Raw genomic sequence first — 19,191 nt, forward strand, 5'->3', positions numbered from 1 at the left:
CTTAATTAAAAGAGAAATGAGAGTGGCCAGCATGAAAGAGATTTTAAAAACATTGGTATTTTACATTGTCTCAGAGGCATGCATTTCTCAAAGAACATTCTATTTTACAATATGTAATTGCCATACTTTGTAATTCTGTGAAGTATTGTAGGCAGATAGGAGCTATAACCTACTTTAACTCCAGAAATCTGCTTCCTTGAGCAAAACAGTTAAAAAAAAAAAATCCTTAAAATGTAATCACTGCAGTTTGAAACCAAGCGGTAAACAATAAGCCATTAGTGTAATAACACATTACAAACAGCAATTTTATAATCTTATAAATAATATATTTCTATCATACATTTATGGCTCAATATGAAACCTGCAAAACGTGCTTCAGGTCTTCATAGTATAGACTCACCAATGCTGCTGCAGATTGGAAAGATACCTCCATATGAACCAAGATAGATGCCAATTTTCCCTGCAGAGAATGAAGCTGGCAACCTCTTTTTGCACATATGGTAGATGGATTGGTTAATCAGCCTCTGCTGAGCCTTGGGCCTAAAATTACACAGCAGCTAGACAACTGCAGAGACCCATCTTTTGTTCAGTTACGCAAACAAGACAAGCAAACAATCACTTGTTGTTTGGGGAAAAAAATAAACTTTTTTTTTATTTTTATTGAAATGTTGATGGCTTGATAAGACAGCTGGACAAATTCAGCCTTTTATCACAAGATTTTATTAAGTATAGGAGGAAAAAATACATATAGTGGTTATATGTTTTATCAGTAGGTTGCATATAATACTAAAAATTAAGTTATCTTCTACCTGCCTTATTTTAGTGAAAAATCAGTGATGATTCTTATTGTCAGTGTCTGTTTCTTGTTTACTATTGTAACTTCCAGGAAAGCTCCAATTCCGTGCATTAAACCAATGTCACCTGCTATTTCATCAATGCAAGGTCCTTATCGTTGTCATATCTGCCTGTGCAGTTATTAAGGCATTTGTTGCTTGATATGTCTTGAACTTGAAATTATCTAGTGCTTATAATTACTGTGCTTTCTGTCCCTGAATTAAACCATGTCACAGGGAAATAAAGTATTTTCTTCCATTTAAGAGCACAAAGAAATTTTTACACTAGTGTTTAGTAATTAGGCAACCATTGTGTTTAGCTAGATCCAGATTTTACTTAACGGTTTTAGATTAAGCAAGAATCTGTTCTGAAATAGCTAAAGATGGCGCTTTGTAATTTTATATGTTTTGTGTTTTTGTATACATTTATAAATAATTATTGAGATACAAAACACCTTACAGACCATAGCTAACAATATTTTTTTTATTCTTCCCCTGTGCATATTTAAATCAAGATTATTACATTTTCTTTTACCCTCCTCTGAAGTATCTGGTATTAGCCACTGTTAGAGACTGGATACTGAGCTAGTTGGACCTTCGGGCTGATCCAGTCTGGCTATTGCTATTTAAATCTTTCAAACCCTGGAACAAAGTAGCTTTGTTAGGTAGGATTTAAGATAAAAAGTATGAAGTATATTGGACTGTGTGGCCTTTTCTTGTGCCCCAAATTCATGTCTTTATATAGACTTGCAGCTTTTAAGAGTGTGATAATGTTATTTTGATATTTCAGGATGATGGCACTGCAGTAGGTTTCATGAGTGTGTGCTCGGAAGTGAATATACAACTGCTTCATGACTGTTTTGACCTGGGGCCTTTCCATGGTCTCTGCAAACCACATCCTGATGATATTCTCAAACCACCTCAGGAGCCAAGTATTGAAACAGGTAAAAACAGAGTAAAATATATAGATTCAAAATCAGCTAGGCTACATTTATTTTTAACTTCCAAATATATAATTATTTCATGGGGTTGGAAGGGAACCTTTTGGAATGGTCTAGCTCAGCACTAGGCGGGGAGGGCTGAGATTTGACAGCTGTTGTCTCTGCTTATTAAATGCTTGTCACTGTTGAGGAGATTGGAGGATCTTTCAGGATCAGTAGCATTATATAAACAAAGTTCAAATCTTGGAAAGTTAAAGCATTAGACATGTCCCCCAGATGTCATCTGCAACTGGTCTGTTAAGTTAAGGTCTCATTTTGAAGCTGATTCCAATGTCTGAGAATAGTTAGGCAGCTGACCAGTATCATCTCATTGTTTCCTTGTGCTCCCTCTGTCTGTCTGTTCTGCTTATAGTCTTGTACCTAGTCCCTGACTTGAAGAGTTTATAATAAATCTCTTTGTTTTGTGTTTGTACAGTGTCTAGCGCAATGGGGCCCTGCCCTTTAAGGGCTACCATAATACAAATAAATGATAATAATAAAGTTGGTGTATGAATTGCTTGAAGAGTAGAAAAGATCTCTAAATGATGCACTGTCATCCTCTGGCCTCTCTTTCTTAAGAAGCACTGAAGAGTTTTTTTGTTTGTGTTTGTTTTTTTGCATAGACAACTACATTTTGCTATTTGTTAATAATCAATAATAGAATAAGAATGAGCACTAATAAGTTACCACAATTATCTGTTTCATTGAATGTTTCTAATGCCTTGTCTCAGACCGAAAAGAGGGCCACTGAGCAGCATAAAACCAGTCACCCACAGATATCCTAGAACTGTCAGCCTCAGGGAAGAAGATGGAGGAAAGAACACACTCCTAGCTATCCTATCAACTTTCCTTTCCCTCCCCTGCAAAGAACCACCATGTTAATAAAGGAACTCCACCATTTTATTCTATCTCACCTCCTTGCCCCTGGAGCTGCTGGAGTGTTACTGCAGACCTAGGTGAAGGACAGTGTTGGGAATACAAATAGGGCTGTGGGAGGAGGAAAAATCATTAGTACAAGTCCACTGTTTGTTGAGAAGCTCCAACCTCTTGACTGTAGTGTGTGTGTGGGTCCTCTCTTTCCTAACCTTGCATGCTGGGGCAGCCTTCTTCAGGATCAGTTGTCCAGGTACACAGTCAGCTGAATGGATCTTGTAAAGCCATGTAAATTAGGGTCAGGATTGGGTCTTTAAAAGGCCAAATGAATATTTACCAAAAGACACTAAATAACTTAATCTTCATAACTTTAAGAAATACCTTTAAAACAATAAGCTGCACCAGTAAATTCTTAGTAGGTATTGCATGTACGCTTTAAAGAGTTAGTCTATTGTATCTGGCCAAAACGGGCAAGAGGAAAATGGTTCTTGTTGTTTTTAAAATCAAAGTAAAAAAATTAAGCTAGCTTACATTTATTAATACAGTATAACATCTATTACCAAATTAGTTGATATACTAGCTGCTTGGAGGTTACAAAAATTTGTATGCCCTTTATTTGTTGTCATTTTGCATGGTTTCTTTATTGAAAATTTGCTCTTTATTTGGTAAATTTTCCAAAATCTGCACCTCGGTTGATTATCTTAATAAGAGCATTTCTTCCTATTGTTTGTTAGGTATTAGAGTTTAATGTCTGTTAACAGAAAGCTGGTGTTTTAAACAGTCTGTATAAAACCCACTTCTGCTCTCAGTTAATCAAGTTTCACTTATGTGGCATATGTGATGTTATAAATCTTGTCAATCTCCACTCATTCATAAAGAATGTCAGGAAAAAAGCGGTGACCCAAAAATTTTAATGTAAAAAACAGCATATTTAAAACCAACCAACCAAACAAAAACTTTCAAGCTTTTTTTTTTTAATGAAGTATTCAGGAAAAAAAGGCATAAATCTAATTCCCCCCCTCCTTTCTGTCATCTTTAAAAGTATATTTTTTAAAAAGTAATGTTATATGTTATAGCTTGATTATGGTAGAAATAGAGTCCATTTATAGCAATTGCATTTTGCTATTCCATGGATGAGTCTTTGCAGAATCAGGGTTTACGTACATGCTTGAAATCAACAGAATTATTCATGTGGCTAAAGTTAAGTGCATAGATATATCTTGCAGGATCAGTATCTTTTTTTTTTGGTGTGTATGGGAACACCATTTGTGCACTGCTTTGAAAATATGGAACCAAATTGTCTGCTGGTGTAAAGAGAATGAAGCTGTGTTAATTTACACTACCAGAAAATATGGGCCATTATATCTTTAATGAATTCAAAGTCTGAATATTTAAAATGTGAGCTGTACAAGAAAAGCTTTGTTCAGCTATAAATAGCTGTAATAAAGAATTTCCAAGCTGTTTAACTTGCTTTGGCCCTTGTACATGGAGACTGCAGGTGGTTGTTGTTTTTCCTTTCAAAATCTAATACTGGGCAATAAAAATGAAAGAGTATACAACATCTATGTTTAACGTAATGTTGATATGCCACTTGCATTTCATTATAATTATAGTAATTTGGCTGTTACTCTATATGGAGTCAGGAATTGGTAGCTAGAAAACACTATGATACTGTGGGAATGATTCAAGAGGTTTTCATCAGGCTTTTTATTGAACTGGCTTTTTGATCCTGCTGACTTTTACATCTACCATCAACCCAGCAAACGGAATCTTTTAATTTTCTTTTGGTTGAAGTCTTTCTTACTTCAGTTACAGTAGATAATGTTCTTCCAGATCACACGTTTATGGTACATATACAAATAACAGTGATGCAACTATATTTGTCTGTGTTGGATAGAGGAGCCATTAAGGGTTTCATTTTAGTATAAAATCAGAAACAACATATCAATATTTATATGTAAAGTAGAGGCATGTATTAGTTAACTTCTGACACCTGCAAGCCTGTTTATAATGAGAAATACTGTTGGATTAATCAGGATGACATTTGATCATTTCTATAAAGGTGCCCATCGGTGATACCCCTAGAGAAACCACATATTATATATAGTATATGCACTTTTTGCCTGCACATTGCATCAACGTTTATTTCTTCTGACAGTGATTATAGCTTTTTAAAAAAATATCATGCTGAATTATTTTAGGCCTTTAAACTCATTATTTAAAAAATTAAATTGCCTGAGATTGTCCCAAAACCTACTTACCTAAGGGAATTGAACTGTAAGTTAGTTAGGTTTCTCAACACAAAGCATGCATAGAGTTTTTTGAAGCCCCCTCCCAGGGCTCAGAAGTCTTCAGATTCATAGGTTACTGTTTTGGCATACTTTATCTTAAAATCTCAAAGAGTTTTTGTTAATTAAAGATTCTCTTCAGAGACTTCATTTTAAGTATATGAAAAAATGAACTAGGAATATGTCTTTAGGATTTGGAAAGTGACTTTTAAGGAATTTTGATAGCTAATTAACATATATGAAATGGCTTACATATAGGGATCCCAGATTTTATTGTTGTGGGGTTTTCATGGTTATTTGCTTTAATTTATTGACTCCATCAGTGTTTTTAACTGTTTCTCACTTTAATGAACTATAATCAGTTAATATTTGGTTCCACATATTGAATATAAATTTGGCAATTGCAGCAGGATTTCAAATTATTTAAAGTAACTCACCTTGATATTCTACTGTAAACTAAGGGACCGTTCCTGCAAGATGTTGAGTAATCTCACCTCTCATTGACTTCAAAGGGAATATAGTGTTCATTACCTGTCAGGGCTGGGTTAGAGACTGTTTTTTCCCAAAATTGTGTAATTGCTGTCAAGCAGCTACCCAAAGGCTGCCAGGCACATGGATGGAATGAAAGTAACACAGCAGTCAACTTCTGCTGCATTGATGTCAGATTTCAGTCATGTCCTATTGCACAAATTGTACATGAGTATAAAATAGGTAAGTCATATGTACATAGTAGTTAAGCCATTACAAATCAAATGCAATAATGCATCATAAACATTCTGAAATTGATTTTGGACATTTTTATCTGGATTTTCCTGCCATTTAGCATTTTAAATGTCAGGAAACAATCTTGGGCCAGATCATCATCTGATGTAAATTGGCGTAGCATTGATTTCAGTGAAGCTATGCCAGTTTACACCAGCTGTGGATTTGGTCCATGTGAATAAAATGTTGGACATGGTGAAAATTGTGAAATCTGGTGTTTATCAGTATTAACAAAATTAACTCTATTGTTCAAATGTTTGCTTTAATTGGATTTTACTCGTTTAAACTGTAATCCAGAAACTCTATTTACACAATATTCTCTCTCTCTCTGTATAAATAATACAAATATCATGTCTTTCAATGGCTAAGTATAAGTGGATAGGCAAGTGACTAAAATTAATTGAATCCTATTGCTTTAGTCATCGCTTTTGACACCAAAAATACTATTAACCTGTTAGCAATTGACTAAAACAGAATCCCATCATCATTGCTTTTATTACTAGGAATTGAGCTCAGTCAGAGTGCTCAGTGCTGTGTAGACTTTAAAATCTGGTCTAAATAAATTTAAGTGTGTGTTGTCCTTTCCTTTCTTGTTTATAGAGCCCTTTCATCCCTGCTTCACTTACCATAGTTTAAAAACTGGTTTCTTTGTATTTATCTGCTGCCTCTGCTAAAATGGGTGTTCATTAAGGAGATTAGCCAGTGTCTGCCTTTTGGGACTGAAAAATACAACAAAGATCCTTTCTAACTAGTTGTCACAGTGCTTTAAGGTAATCATAATCATAGGTAACCAAAACCCTGGTTCATACTAAGAAGGTGAAACCCATTGCCCACCCAGCAGCTCCTCTGGGGCTCAGATGTGCTCCCAGATCCATATGCAGATGCTGCAGTGCTTCAAAGGAGCTGCAGCAGTTGTGTAAAAGGATCCTGGAATATGTCTGATCTGAGCCCCAAAGGCAAGCACTAGCTGCAATGGAGGAGACAGGGAAGTAACAAGATAGGAGAGGCACCATTAACCCTTTTAGACTGCCAGCCAAACTATTGCCTAGGGCCAGAGTTTAAAAATTGCTCAGCATCACTCCCATAAAATATGGCCTTTAGTTTCCAAAAGGTTAAGAATCCGTTTAAAAAAACCAACTGGAATAAAAGTAGTAGTGGGAGAGGAGAGAAGGGAAATTTTCTTATTTCACCAGGGGGGGTTTTTAGTAAGGGGTGTATATAGCAGTTGGAGTAACTAGTTTATAGTGAAAACTAGTGACCCTTGGATTTAAAAAAAGAATGAGACTATTAGTAGACTAGTATCTTCATTTTTGCCTTTTGAGATGTCAAATTTGTCCGACAATTTTTCAAGCACTGTGTGATAATTTCCCATTAAAATACACATTGTACTTATATAGCACCTATAATCACAGGCTCTCAAAGGGCAAACTTCTATAAAATGTAACTATAGTCCCTTTGAGGTAGGGAATTAACTATTTTAATTTTACAGATGATAATCATAATACTTCAGATTGCTCTGGCACCTACCATCTGAGGATGTCACACTTCTTCACAAACATTAATGAATTAAGCCTCACAGCATCTCTGTGAAATATTATCTCCATTTTACAGATGGAGAGGCTGATGGGAGACAGGTTAAGTGATTTGCCAAAGGTCATATAACAAGTTAGCAGCAGAGATGGGTACTGAATGGTAGGAGACAGACTATCCAATCGGTAGTTCAACTATTGACCACATTGTCCCCCTTCAGTTAGAGTCCAAATATAATTTTACATCTAAACACAGTATTAGTCAGGAATGTTTCCAGGTTATCTTTTGTTCAAATCCTCTGTTTTAAAATGACCTCTACAGTTTTGTCTTCAGAGTAAATATTCAGATATGCTGAAGTCTTAGTAAAGTGAATGTAATAGCTCAATCTTACCCATGATCATAAGAAACATCTTAATGGTGGTGTGCTGCTGAGAGTTATACTTCATGTACTGCTGTGATGCTGATGTTTATGGATCCATTTTGTAAGCTGCTTTGATGCATTTATTCCTTTTCATTATTCAGATGAAGAAAAAAGCAGCCAAAGAAGTCAAGAAGCAGAATCTGTTTTATCTCAAAACTCTGAGTGTATTAGTGCCCATGACATGGATATTCAGGTAATATTACTAAACATAATTCACTGGACATTTAAATAAATGCCATAACTATCGAATGCAGGATGCCTTTTAAATAAAACACTAGAAACATAGTCATAAATTCAGAAGGATAAAAATTGAGATTTGTTGTTGGTTGTTTAAAAACTACATGCAAAAGAGGAGTCCAGACTACATTTAGTCTCACTATATGTCTCTTTACTCAGCCAAGTCATGCCTCCCTGTTTACACTGCTCTTTTTAGCAGTGTAGTGTCCCATTGCCTCCCTGCAGGAAAAGACTGGCAGTGGGGAAGGGGTCTGGCAACTGGGAGGTAGCGGGGAAAGGCTCTGCCAGCTCTCTGCTGCTTGGATCCCTTCCCTGCAGCAGGGAAAGATTCCAGGAATGGGGAAAGGCTCTGGTGGAGGGAACGCTTCCCCACTGCCATAGTCTTTCCTCGCTGCAGTGAAAGCCTCCAGCAGTGGGGAGCTGTTTAAACCTTTTCCCACTGCCTCCCCCTGCCAGAGCCTTTCACTGACACATATAGCTACACATTGCAGGGTGGACACAGCCTGCTTTTCACTGTGGCATGTTAGCCATATGTACACTATACGCTGCCTCCAATGGTGTGTAGTATAGATATAGCCAAAGTAGCCTAAGTATCTAGCAACATCCACTGGAGCTGGGTAAGTACTTAACTATAAACCTGCTTGTCAAAACTGTTCTAATTTCCAGGGTCTCCTGTAATTTTGAAGAGGTCAGACTATTAGGGTCCCTCTAGTTCCAATTCTTTTGAAGTACTTTACGAGAATTCATACTCACCTGTGCAGTAAGGCTCAGGGAAGTTATGAAGTAGTCATTAGGATTATTTGGAAACCATTTGCATCTGAATTGTCTTGAAGCATCTGGAAAACAGAGGAGGAAATAGCTAGAATGAAGTTGGCCCTGGTGCCGCTTTGGGGAAGGCACTGCCCATCGACTGGCTGACTAAATATGAGTATGCTTGCATTCTGTAGCACTATGGGAGCTGGGCACTTTGGCCTTGTCTACATTAATAAACACCATAGCTGTAACTGAACTCCAGAGAAGCTCCGCTGTGGGAGAAGCACTAGTGTAGACCAAGCTTTGGAATTTTTGCCACTATGCTGTAGAATTAAGTGAAGTGGTAAAAATCCCCACGTCCTGTCTATGCTATAGCCTCCATTGTCGCTATCACTGGTGAAGCTCCAGGGATGGTGAATCATAACTATGACATTTACTAGTTCAGATGCAGCCTTTACAAGCCAACGTAAATCTGGTAAGGCAGATGGCAAGGAAGGTGGAGTTAGGATTGCCAGATTCCAGTTTAGTTGCAGTAACAGCCTGACTAAATGAATCCCTATCTTCCAAAGGAATCTGGGATGAAGAAACCAGATGGAATACTCTGGAATGTTTTTGTATGTGTTTTTATTGTCCTTGGTGTTGCAATAAGCTGCCTTTGTCTGCAGACATATTTGGTTTTAAAAGGACTAAACGGCAAGAGTTATGAGCCAGTTATACTATGTAGTGCTTCATAGAGGGGACTTTCAAAAGTGCTGCGAGTTTTTACATTGATTTAAAAGGGATCAGAGTTATCAATGAGAGCTTAATATGTCCAGAATTAGTGATCCATAGGAAAACAAATGATTCATGAATGTTAATTTGTATGTGTTACTGATTGCTTTCTCTTCAGGTGGACACTAAAACTGAAGATGTCCTTCTCCAAGCCTTGGATATTGTCACCTCACATTCTAGTCTGAACACTTTCGGTTGTAAAGTTTCAGAGGTGAGGGCCGGGTACAATCGAGAGTTTATCAAAATACTCATCCTCAGTGCATTTTTGAATGAAATCCATTTTTTGGCACGTGGGCACCCAAGGCTTTCCCATTGTTGCCAACTTTTGCAATACTTGGTATTTTTTTTAAAGCTTCAGTTCCTGGAGCCATGTTATTACAACAGAATCTCAGCTTACCTTTTTTTGTTTTTGTTTTAAGTGAAAGATTCTAGCCCTTGTGGTTCCAGAGAAAAGTCTGAAAATGTGTTACCTAAATGCTGAATAACCAGAGGACAAAGAAAAAGAAAGCAGTTGTTACTTTTTCAAATCATTCATTTTTGTGGCCTGGCTCAAGACTTCTGAACACTTGGAGCTGGCAAAACTGTTTTCCATGCATGTCTGTCTACCTGTGCATATAGAAGGGTGGGCTCTCTAGCTCATAACAGGACAGCACTAGGAGACCGCATGGGGCCCAGTTGGGGTCAGGTAATCCATAGTTATGTGACTCCAGTAACCAAGAATCCTCACAGAAGGGCCACATTGCATTGTACCCCCTGACTAGGGAAAGGCAGATTCTAAATTTCCTCCTCTGGCAAAAACCTCCTAGATTTCCCACCCAAATCCTATTTATTTGGGCCTTTTTTGGGGACATGTTAAATTCACTTGGAATGAACAGTGAATTTGAAAGTAAATGTCAATAATTGGCTGTTTCTCAACTGTATTGACACTGTGATTTGCTTCCACTCTTTAAAGTGAAATAATTTTTTTAATAAAATCTTTATTCAGTATTAGCATTTAGGTGATATAGCAGGTTATAATAAATCAATTGACACGATGCACATTGAGTGGATTGATTATTTTAAATACATATAAGGTACGGATATTTTGTGCAAAGTTCTGCTTTGAGACCTATACAATAGTAATCAATTTTAGTATATTGTTAGATTTGGTATTGGATCTCAGGGAGACCAATATACCAAATCTGAATTCTTCCATGCAGATCTAAAAGGAAATTTTTTTTAAGCAACAAAGAATAATATTTATGAAGTGCAACTACTCATACATAGGAAATCAGCATTTCTTTAAGTGAGATGACTCAGGTTCCCTTACTATGCCAAACTATGTCATGATTTATACCCCATGCTACCCCACTGAAGTAATTTGATTTTGTATGGGGTCAAAGTTAGCAGAGAATTTGGCCCATGGAATTTTAAACAATTGTATCTGTCTTCTATTCTTCCTTTCAGTATATTTTCAAAACTAGTCTCTTGTTCTTCAAATATCGCAGTTGTTAATCTCCAAGATGACATTTTCTGAATTGCTCTCATTTTTGTTCTTTCAAATTTTTTTAAACTTTGGATGGAATCCAAATTTTTACATTCGAAAATATTTCCTGAGATTAAATTTCTGTTACTGTTCCACATAGGGACAGTAATGAGAAATATCTGTTCCCAAACATATTGTTGTCTTTATTTCAAACCTCTTACTGCAGGCATTAATCAATTTATAGCCATGCAGAAATTTCATTAAAAATGCCCCCCTAAACTTCTAGATGGGGCAGAATGTATTGTGCTGGGTGAAGTACAACCCTGTATTTCAGCTGGGAATGCTGTAAAATAAGAATGATGCAACAAAAGACTCATTAAACAAACACACAAAAAAGGAAATGTGGTTTCAGTTTGGTCCCTTGTCTCTTCTTGCTGCAGAAGGAGAGTGTAAACACTGTTTCCAGTGCTGAATTGCCAATAGATGATGTCATAGACACCGATTTGAAAGCCGCTGGGACACCTACCTTAGAGACTGATGAGAGAGATTCCTTTCATCCTGTGTACAGAGGAGCTGTAACTGCTTTCTGTATTCAACTATTCTGTATTGATGAGAAACATGAAACAAGGCAAGTATAGACATATAGGTATTCGGTTTCTAATAACTTAACAGAAACCTGATTTATTAAGGCAGTTGGGGGAGTGACACCATCTGCTGCAGTTAAGGTTGAATTAATTTCCATCTAACTCCTTGCGTGCATTCACTCGTAACTTTATGAAGCATTCACCTTCCACTTAAAATTTTTCACACATCTCCTCTGATGGGGTGTCCTATGACAGAAAAGTTACCAGGTTGCAATACAAGCAGCCATCCTTTTGGGGCAAATACTAATTGCAGCGGTGGAACAAGGCTCACATATCCTGTAATGGGGTATACCTGCCTTTTTAGAGTGGAAGGGGCCAGAAGATCCCATGCCAGGGAGCTGGAATGAACAAAGACCCAGGAAATGTCCTGGTAGAGGAAAAGAGAAAGCAGTGCCAGGGAATAAGGAATTGGATGGTGGGAGGTGGGGGGAGGGACTCCAGGATTCTATTCCTTTAAGGGCCTGGGATCAGGAGCCCTGTGGGTAGGGTGTGCCAGGCTCTCCTCTCTTCCAGTCAGTCAGGAGGAGCTCTCTGGAGGAGGACAGTATATAGACTGCCCTCTCCTTCGGAACAGGGGAGACAGTGGCAAAAGAAGGAAGCCAGAGTCAGAATGCTAAACTCCAGGGAGAGAAAGGTCACTATGTTGCCTCCCTCATTCAGTAAGGGGCCCACACTTTCCTTGGCTTTCCTCTTGTTGCCAACATACCTGAAGAAACCTTTCTTGTTACTCTTAACATCTCTTGCTAGCTGCAGCTCCAGGTGCGATTTGGCCCTCCTGATTTCATTCCTACATGCCCGAGCAACATTTTTATACTCTTCCCTGGTCATTTGTCCAATCTTCCACTTCTTGTAAGCTTCTTTTTTATGTTTAAGATCCGCAAGGATTTCACTGTTAAGCCAAGCTGGTCGCCTGCCATATTTACTATCCTCATCTGGAGTACTGTGTCCAGTTTTGGGCCCCACACTACGAGAAGGATGTGGAAAAATTGGAAAGAGTCCAGCGGAGGGCAACAAAAATGATTAGGGGACTGGAACACATGACTTATGCGGAGAGGCTGAGGGAACTGGGATAGTTTAGTCTGCGGAAGAGAAGAATGAGCGGGGATTTGATAGCTGCTTTTAACTACCTGAAAGGGGGTTCCAAAGAGGATGGATCTAGACTGTTCTCAGTGGTAACTGATGACAGAACAAGGAGTAATGGTCTCAAGTTGTAGTGGGGGAGTTTTAGGTTGGATATTAGGAAAAAAATTTTCACTAGGAGGGTGGTGAAACACTGGAATGCGTTACCTAGGGAGGTGGTGGAATCTCCTTCCTTAGAAGTTTTTAAGGTCAGGCTTGACAAAGCCCTGGCTGGGATGATTTAGTTGGGGATTGGTCCTGCTTTGAGCAGGGGGTTGGACTAGATGACCTCCTGAGGTCCTTTCCAACCCTGATATTGTATGATTCTGTGAAAGCTGTGAGAAGCTCTACACCTTAATACAAATAATAAATAACAATAATATGTGTTTGCTCTGGATCATGTTGATATTTCCATAAGTATACATCTGAAGCACGGAATGTATTTCAGATTTCGTATGGAAACAGCAACAATACTGTGCATTGCCTGTTGGATTGGCATCAGTGTTGCATGTTTCCATCAAATGCTTGGTGATCGTGACCGTGAGCCTTAATAGATGAGTGAATGTCCTTCCTTATCTAGATGAAAGATGTCAGATATACAACCTGCAGGCCAGATCCAGCCTTCATAAGATATTTATGTAGCCCACATGACCTATTTGGGTGCTCCAGAATCTAATATTTTTAAAGTAAATTTGTAGCCCGGGCGACTGCAGAGTGTAGTCTTCTAAATATGAACTGTGTGCACACAGTATTTGCCTGCTAGTGATGTATGCCTGAGTCTGCAGATGTCTTGGAACAATGACCCAGAGGAGACAACTCCTCTGTTAATCTGATTGGAATGTCAGTTTTACAGTCCCATGATGACACTTGGGTGTCAACCGTAACTATTCGGTCACTGATCACTCAGCAATAAATATGGGTAAGAGGATGGTAGTGAAACACACTGAATTGGAAGTAGGGGATTGAAACTGAGAGTTGCTGCAGGGAAGGAAATGTAGGGGAAAGAATGGAGGAGACTCACAAAGGCCGAGAAAGTGGTGGGAGAGAGGAGGCTGTTGAAGAAAGAGAAACAAAAAGCTGAAATAGCAGTGGTCCTAATGGGAACAGATTTTCTCACTGATTGATGAATGCAACAATAAGCACCAAAATAACAAAATGTTTCATTATTATTTATAGGTCTTATTGTCCCTTTGATCTCTGTGCATATCTCTCACTGACACTGTGCACTATGTGAAGCATATGGTCCTGAATTTATACCCCAGGCCACAGACCATAAACATAGAATTTGACCCTCTCCTTCAAATGAGTGATGCCCTTGATCTAGATGATTGGTTTATCAGAAAACACTCTAAAAAGTCTCCAAGGATGAGGTAGTTTACTCACTAGGAGCTTGTCTACATGGGGAAATGAACAGGCACAGTTATGCCGCTGTAGTTATATCAGCATAATTTCTGCATCTACACTCATTATTTGGAAATAAGAGAGTGCACACAATGAGTTTACACCAGTTTAACTACAGTGGTATAATTATACATTGTAAGTATGTTGGTAAATTTCCCCATGTAGACATACTCAAAGTCCACGTTTGTTCCTCAGAAAGAATTATAGTATGTAGCAGCTCTGCTAGATTCTACTTCTCCAGGACGAGATCTGTATCACTATGGATCTGACAGATGATTTACCAGAGCCAACAGGTGTTTCCTAGAGATGAAGTCATGAATTTTGAGTCTGATAATTGTAACATTATTTGAAATACCTGTGGCACATTTCCACATGAGACAGCCTCAGGAGACCCTCGGTGACTGACAAAATCTAAGCTTCACTTAGTGGTAGTCCAGAAACAAAGTACAATTAGCAGTGGACTTCAAAATTCCTTCAATACCAACTGGATTCACCAAAGATGCATCCTGCTTGGAATGGGCAGCCCCCCCCGAGGTGTTATGCACCCCATTGAGTATCCGCAACTGTATGTCTATTTTCTGGATATGATGGCAGTCCTAATTGTTCTAAGAACCTTGCGATATTTTCAAAAAGACAATCAGGTTTTTATAAACAAGCAAGGAGAGCCAGGATCATGCCTCTTAGGTCAGGAAACCCTGTTAAGTGTAAGACTGGGCAGTGTCCCACAAGACATTCCCTTGTTGCGTACCTGGAAGAAAAAGGAAAGGTTGTATCGAGACGTATATGTGCTACATGTGCAAGTATCCATTATGTTCGCATTCAGGAGAGATGCAAAGCAGCCACATAATCTTCTGTATGTTTTTTACCAAGCAATCTTGCCTAGATTCAGCATTGAGAGAGAAATCCCACTTTGAGCTATCAGTTTTACAAATCTATGGGTTTGTATACCAAGGGAAATTGATGGCACAGCTACCACTGAATTCCACGATACCTATTCTGGAATAATTTCCCCATGTGGACACTCTAATCTAAAATAAGAGAAGTGGAGTGATTATTCCATAATAAGATCACTTTTATTTTGTGACAGTGTGTCCATATGGGACAGTTATTCCGGAATAGCTCCCAATGTAATGGAATAGCTATAGTGGAATCGTTATTCTGCTATAACTGTGCTGTGAAATTTCCACCATGTATACAAGACCTATTTGTGGGTTAAGAACATCCAGCTCTCCTGCCCTCTAGCAGTTTTGTTTTGCTGGGGGATGTATCTTTAATTTATTTGTCCACCTTTATATTTTTCTCTTGACATTTCCCGCTTCTCACACACCATTGTTAATAATGCTCAAGGTATGCTCACCTTGCTTATCATTATACACTACAGATTGCAGTCTCCTTTAATTTTTTTCTTAGAGACATCTTTGGAATTGTTCAGACTCCAAGATGGATATCTTTAGGAAAGAGATCATTACTTACCTGTAACTATTTTTCTCTAAGTTTAACACTCAAACAGCCTCCTCTCCATGGAGTTGAGTTGTCTGTAAATCTTGTGACTTAAATATATATAATAATAATAATATAAAATATATATCTTTCTCTCTTTAATTCACTTTACTTGAGTGTATGTTTACGTTTTTCTGGGAAAGAAACAGACCATTAGAGCACTGGGGGTAGCATAGGTATCTGAGTGGATGGCATGAGATAACCTAGACTGGGAGTGGTATCTTAGAATTTGTACTGAAGGAGTTCCTGCTGAACTTGCATGCAGAAGCACAGATCCAAGAGTAGTAATTTGCAGAAATGTAACAGTTACTGAGAAGTAACTATCTTTTACCCCTCAAGGGGAATTCAGTAGTGAAGAATTTGTACTATCCATTAGGTTATCAAATGTTTTCATCTCTTTAAATCTAGAGCCAGAATGTAGACTGGAAGTGATATATGAATGAACTAAACTTCCAGTTGATCTGCAATGAGATTCTTTGATCCTTTGCTAGTGACAGAAAAAAGTTTGATTCCTCTGGTGCTTCCCCCCATTCTTGAGCCCATTTCTGTCGAGAAGATACTGAGTGTTGTAGAAAGGGAAATTGCATTGTCATGGATTTACTATATGTGGGGGGAAAAAGACTCATCTCAATTAAGCATAGCTTTACATTTATATTATACAGGATAGGCGAATGTTTTACTGCATTATTTTGATTCTACAATCCCAGTCCCAACATGTGGAGTCATTGTATTTTAGCAAGACCGGACAGCAAATGTGAAAAATTGGATCGGGGGTGGAGGGTAATAGGCGCCTATATAAAACAAAGCCCCAAATATCAGGACTCTCCCTATAAAATCGGGACATCTGGTCACCCTATTGTATTTTCATAAAGTTTCACTTTTATCCACTCAATTATAAACACCTGAGTTAAAAATGATTACTCTTTCCATTCTTATTGGGACTGAAACCACAGGAAGGTTATTTACGTTAATTGTTTACTGCCATCATGGTTAGTCTTTTGAAATAACTCTGTGTGTGTTGGATGCATATAAAATACATACTTTTTTCTATTTTGAGAGCATAGAAATAAAACTTCCACATAACTTATGCTGGGTTTAGAACAGTTTCATATTCTTTTATGTAGCGGAAACCGGATAAAATAATTAAGTTTCTATTGTCTTACTCAACTTGAACATTACATTTCACTTTCACCAGGGAAAAGAAAGGGGATTTATTCCAAAACTATAGGTGAAAAGTGAAAAGAAGGAAAATGTACAGGAACAATTTTCAAAGTATAGCTATCAGAGGGGTAGGCCTGTTAGTCTGTATCCACAAAAACAATGAGGAGTCCGGTGGCACCTTAAAGATGAACAGATTTATTTGGGCATAAGCTTTCATGGGTAAAAAACCCACTTCTTCAGATGCATGCACTGAAAGCTTTTACCCACGAAAGCTTATGCCCAAATAAATGTTAGACTTTAAAGTATAGATGTTCCTTTTAGTTTTATAGGTATTGGATAGGTCTACTAAATGGGTATTAGTGGAACAGTAAGTCTTTTGGTGCATGATGGAAATACCTTACTCCTTAGCTACAACTGTTTGTACCCCCTGGTGATCAGACTTACTGGGCACTAATGCTACTCTGGCAAAATTTCTAAAAGTCTCCTGCAGGATTATTCTGAGTAAACATCATCTTACTTTTATTTCTTTCTCGCACAGAGGAGACTTCTCTTGAGTTAACAAGCTCAAATCTCTAGGCTTACTGTTGCTTCCATTGCTGCTTTAGGTCCTAGAAAATGACAACTGACATACAACATACAACTTCTGCAACTGATTAGTGCTGAACTAAATTTCCGATTAGAAAGTATGAATAAGTGCTGCCTGGATGGATGGGGGAGAGAAATCTTTTGAAATATACAGTACATATTGAATATGCTTTTGTTTATTCACATAAAAGTGTTTGCTCTTGGTTGCAGGTCACTGGATTTCTTGCAATATGTTTTCAACCTCTTTCCAGTACGTATAAATGAAATCTTAAGGTGAAACAAGTCTTTTCTTTGAAAGTGAATGAAAATGGTATGATAAGAAATAAAATCACTTGTAACTTGTACATCGCTAGATTCCCCCCTCTTTTTAGGGGGACCCCCCCACACACCAGCGTTAGGGGCCGGTGGGAAGAAAATCTCTGTGAGGAGTCACTTGTTATTGTGGGGTGGTAGCACCGCAATGGATAAAGTTGAGATTAGTTTACAGTTTAACGGCTGTTTTTTTTTCAAAGTGCTCTGAAATTCACATGCTTACTCTGATTGTCTTGAAAATTGCTGTACTTCATGGGGATCTGGGATAGGGTTAATTATCCAAATTTGATGCTCTTTGGTCAAGGAGTTGTCAAGATACAGCACCCCCACCCCAAAAAATCACGTAACATCAACGTTTTAGAATTCCTATTCTTCGTTGTGTACCCCAAGGATTCAAACTTTGGCTCAGATCCACCACAAACTGATTTCACCCTCTTGGGATTGATCTCAGCTAGACGTCAGCACCCACTACCCCTATAAGAAGCAATATTTTAAAAGTTATTCAAGCTCAAAGTTGGATCTACAAGGTGGGTTGAGCTAGGTTGATGAGTCAGAGAAAGTAATTTGTGTACGTGCAGCAGAACTGGGGCTCTGTTGCAAGTCAAAGTATTTGCAGCCAGCCTGATGTCAGAGTAGGGGGCTAACTCAAGGTTACAGCCTGTGGCTATTTAACCCGGGAAGCGCACACGTACTCTGAGTCCTGGCACTGAGGCCATTTCTGAGAATGTGTGTTGTACATATTAGTTGCTCTCTGCCTACATTCTGCCGTGGATCCTCAGGAAGTTTTGCACTAACAAGTAAATTTCTGGTTTAAAAGCTGATATTTCAAACTGCTCTAAAATCTACAGAGACAATCCTCCATCCCACAACCTTAACTCTGCCCTCTGAATGATGCCTCAACATGGTCCTGACAGACCTCATAGCACTCAATCCTTCCAGATGGTATGGAGCACTGTGGGGAAGTGGCATATGGGTACAGTAAGAGAAACTGTCAGATTGGGTCCCCTCTAAGATAAAAGTTGTATTTAGGGGACCTCGGATCTTAAAGCATGAGGTTCAGTTAAAAAGTCTGGTTGGACTTGTAGCCAAAATTCATCAACATCTGTATGTGGTCCAATCACCACTAGAGGGGGACAGAGTGCCACAGAGTGTAGGTGTGAATTATACTTGCAGCACTGTGTCCATTTTAAATGTTGATCTACATTTATGTGTCAGTTTTTTCTTAAGTCTCAGTGGGAACCTTTTTAAAATTTGTTTTTAAAATCACTAATAACCTGTTTGTTGTTTATTGACCGATATAGAGTATTCTTTGTAAATCTTTTCAGGACAAAGACTTTTGCATCATCACAGTGCCACACCTTGTGCCAGAATTCCTTCTGATCCAGAATTTTGTTCGAGTTAATCCTTCCAGCAACTCCACTCTTGATCATGAGCTCTATGTATTTCACCGTGCAGGACTGCTCAAGTAAACGCTTTGCTATAACAAATTATATTAACATAAAGGGACTGTATAGACAGTGGCTAAAGTACATTATATTTTTATTTAAAATTAATTA

General features: G+C 38.2%; 1 protein-coding gene across 2 annotated transcripts in view; it reads left to right on the top strand.

The window, feature by feature from the left end:
* The window catches only part of CFAP61 (cilia and flagella associated protein 61), a 209,196-nt gene that overhangs the window by 22,167 nt on the left and 167,838 nt on the right, over nt 1–19,191 (top strand). For both annotated transcript variants that reach the window (XM_043544114.1, XM_043544115.1), the window contains exons 8-13: nt 1,624–1,777; nt 7,789–7,880; nt 9,567–9,659; nt 11,354–11,541; nt 17,534–17,573; nt 18,961–19,100. In XM_043544114.1, coding sequence (XP_043400049.1) covers nt 1,624–1,777; nt 7,789–7,880; nt 9,567–9,659; nt 11,354–11,541; nt 17,534–17,573; nt 18,961–19,100 — 707 coding nt within the window. The remainder of the gene's footprint in view (nt 1–1,623; nt 1,778–7,788; nt 7,881–9,566; nt 9,660–11,353; nt 11,542–17,533; nt 17,574–18,960; nt 19,101–19,191) is intronic.

This window comes from Chelonia mydas, chromosome 3, assembly GCF_015237465.2.
Source record: "Chelonia mydas isolate rCheMyd1 chromosome 3, rCheMyd1.pri.v2, whole genome shotgun sequence".
Classification (NCBI taxonomy): domain Eukaryota; kingdom Metazoa; phylum Chordata; order Testudines; family Cheloniidae; genus Chelonia; species Chelonia mydas.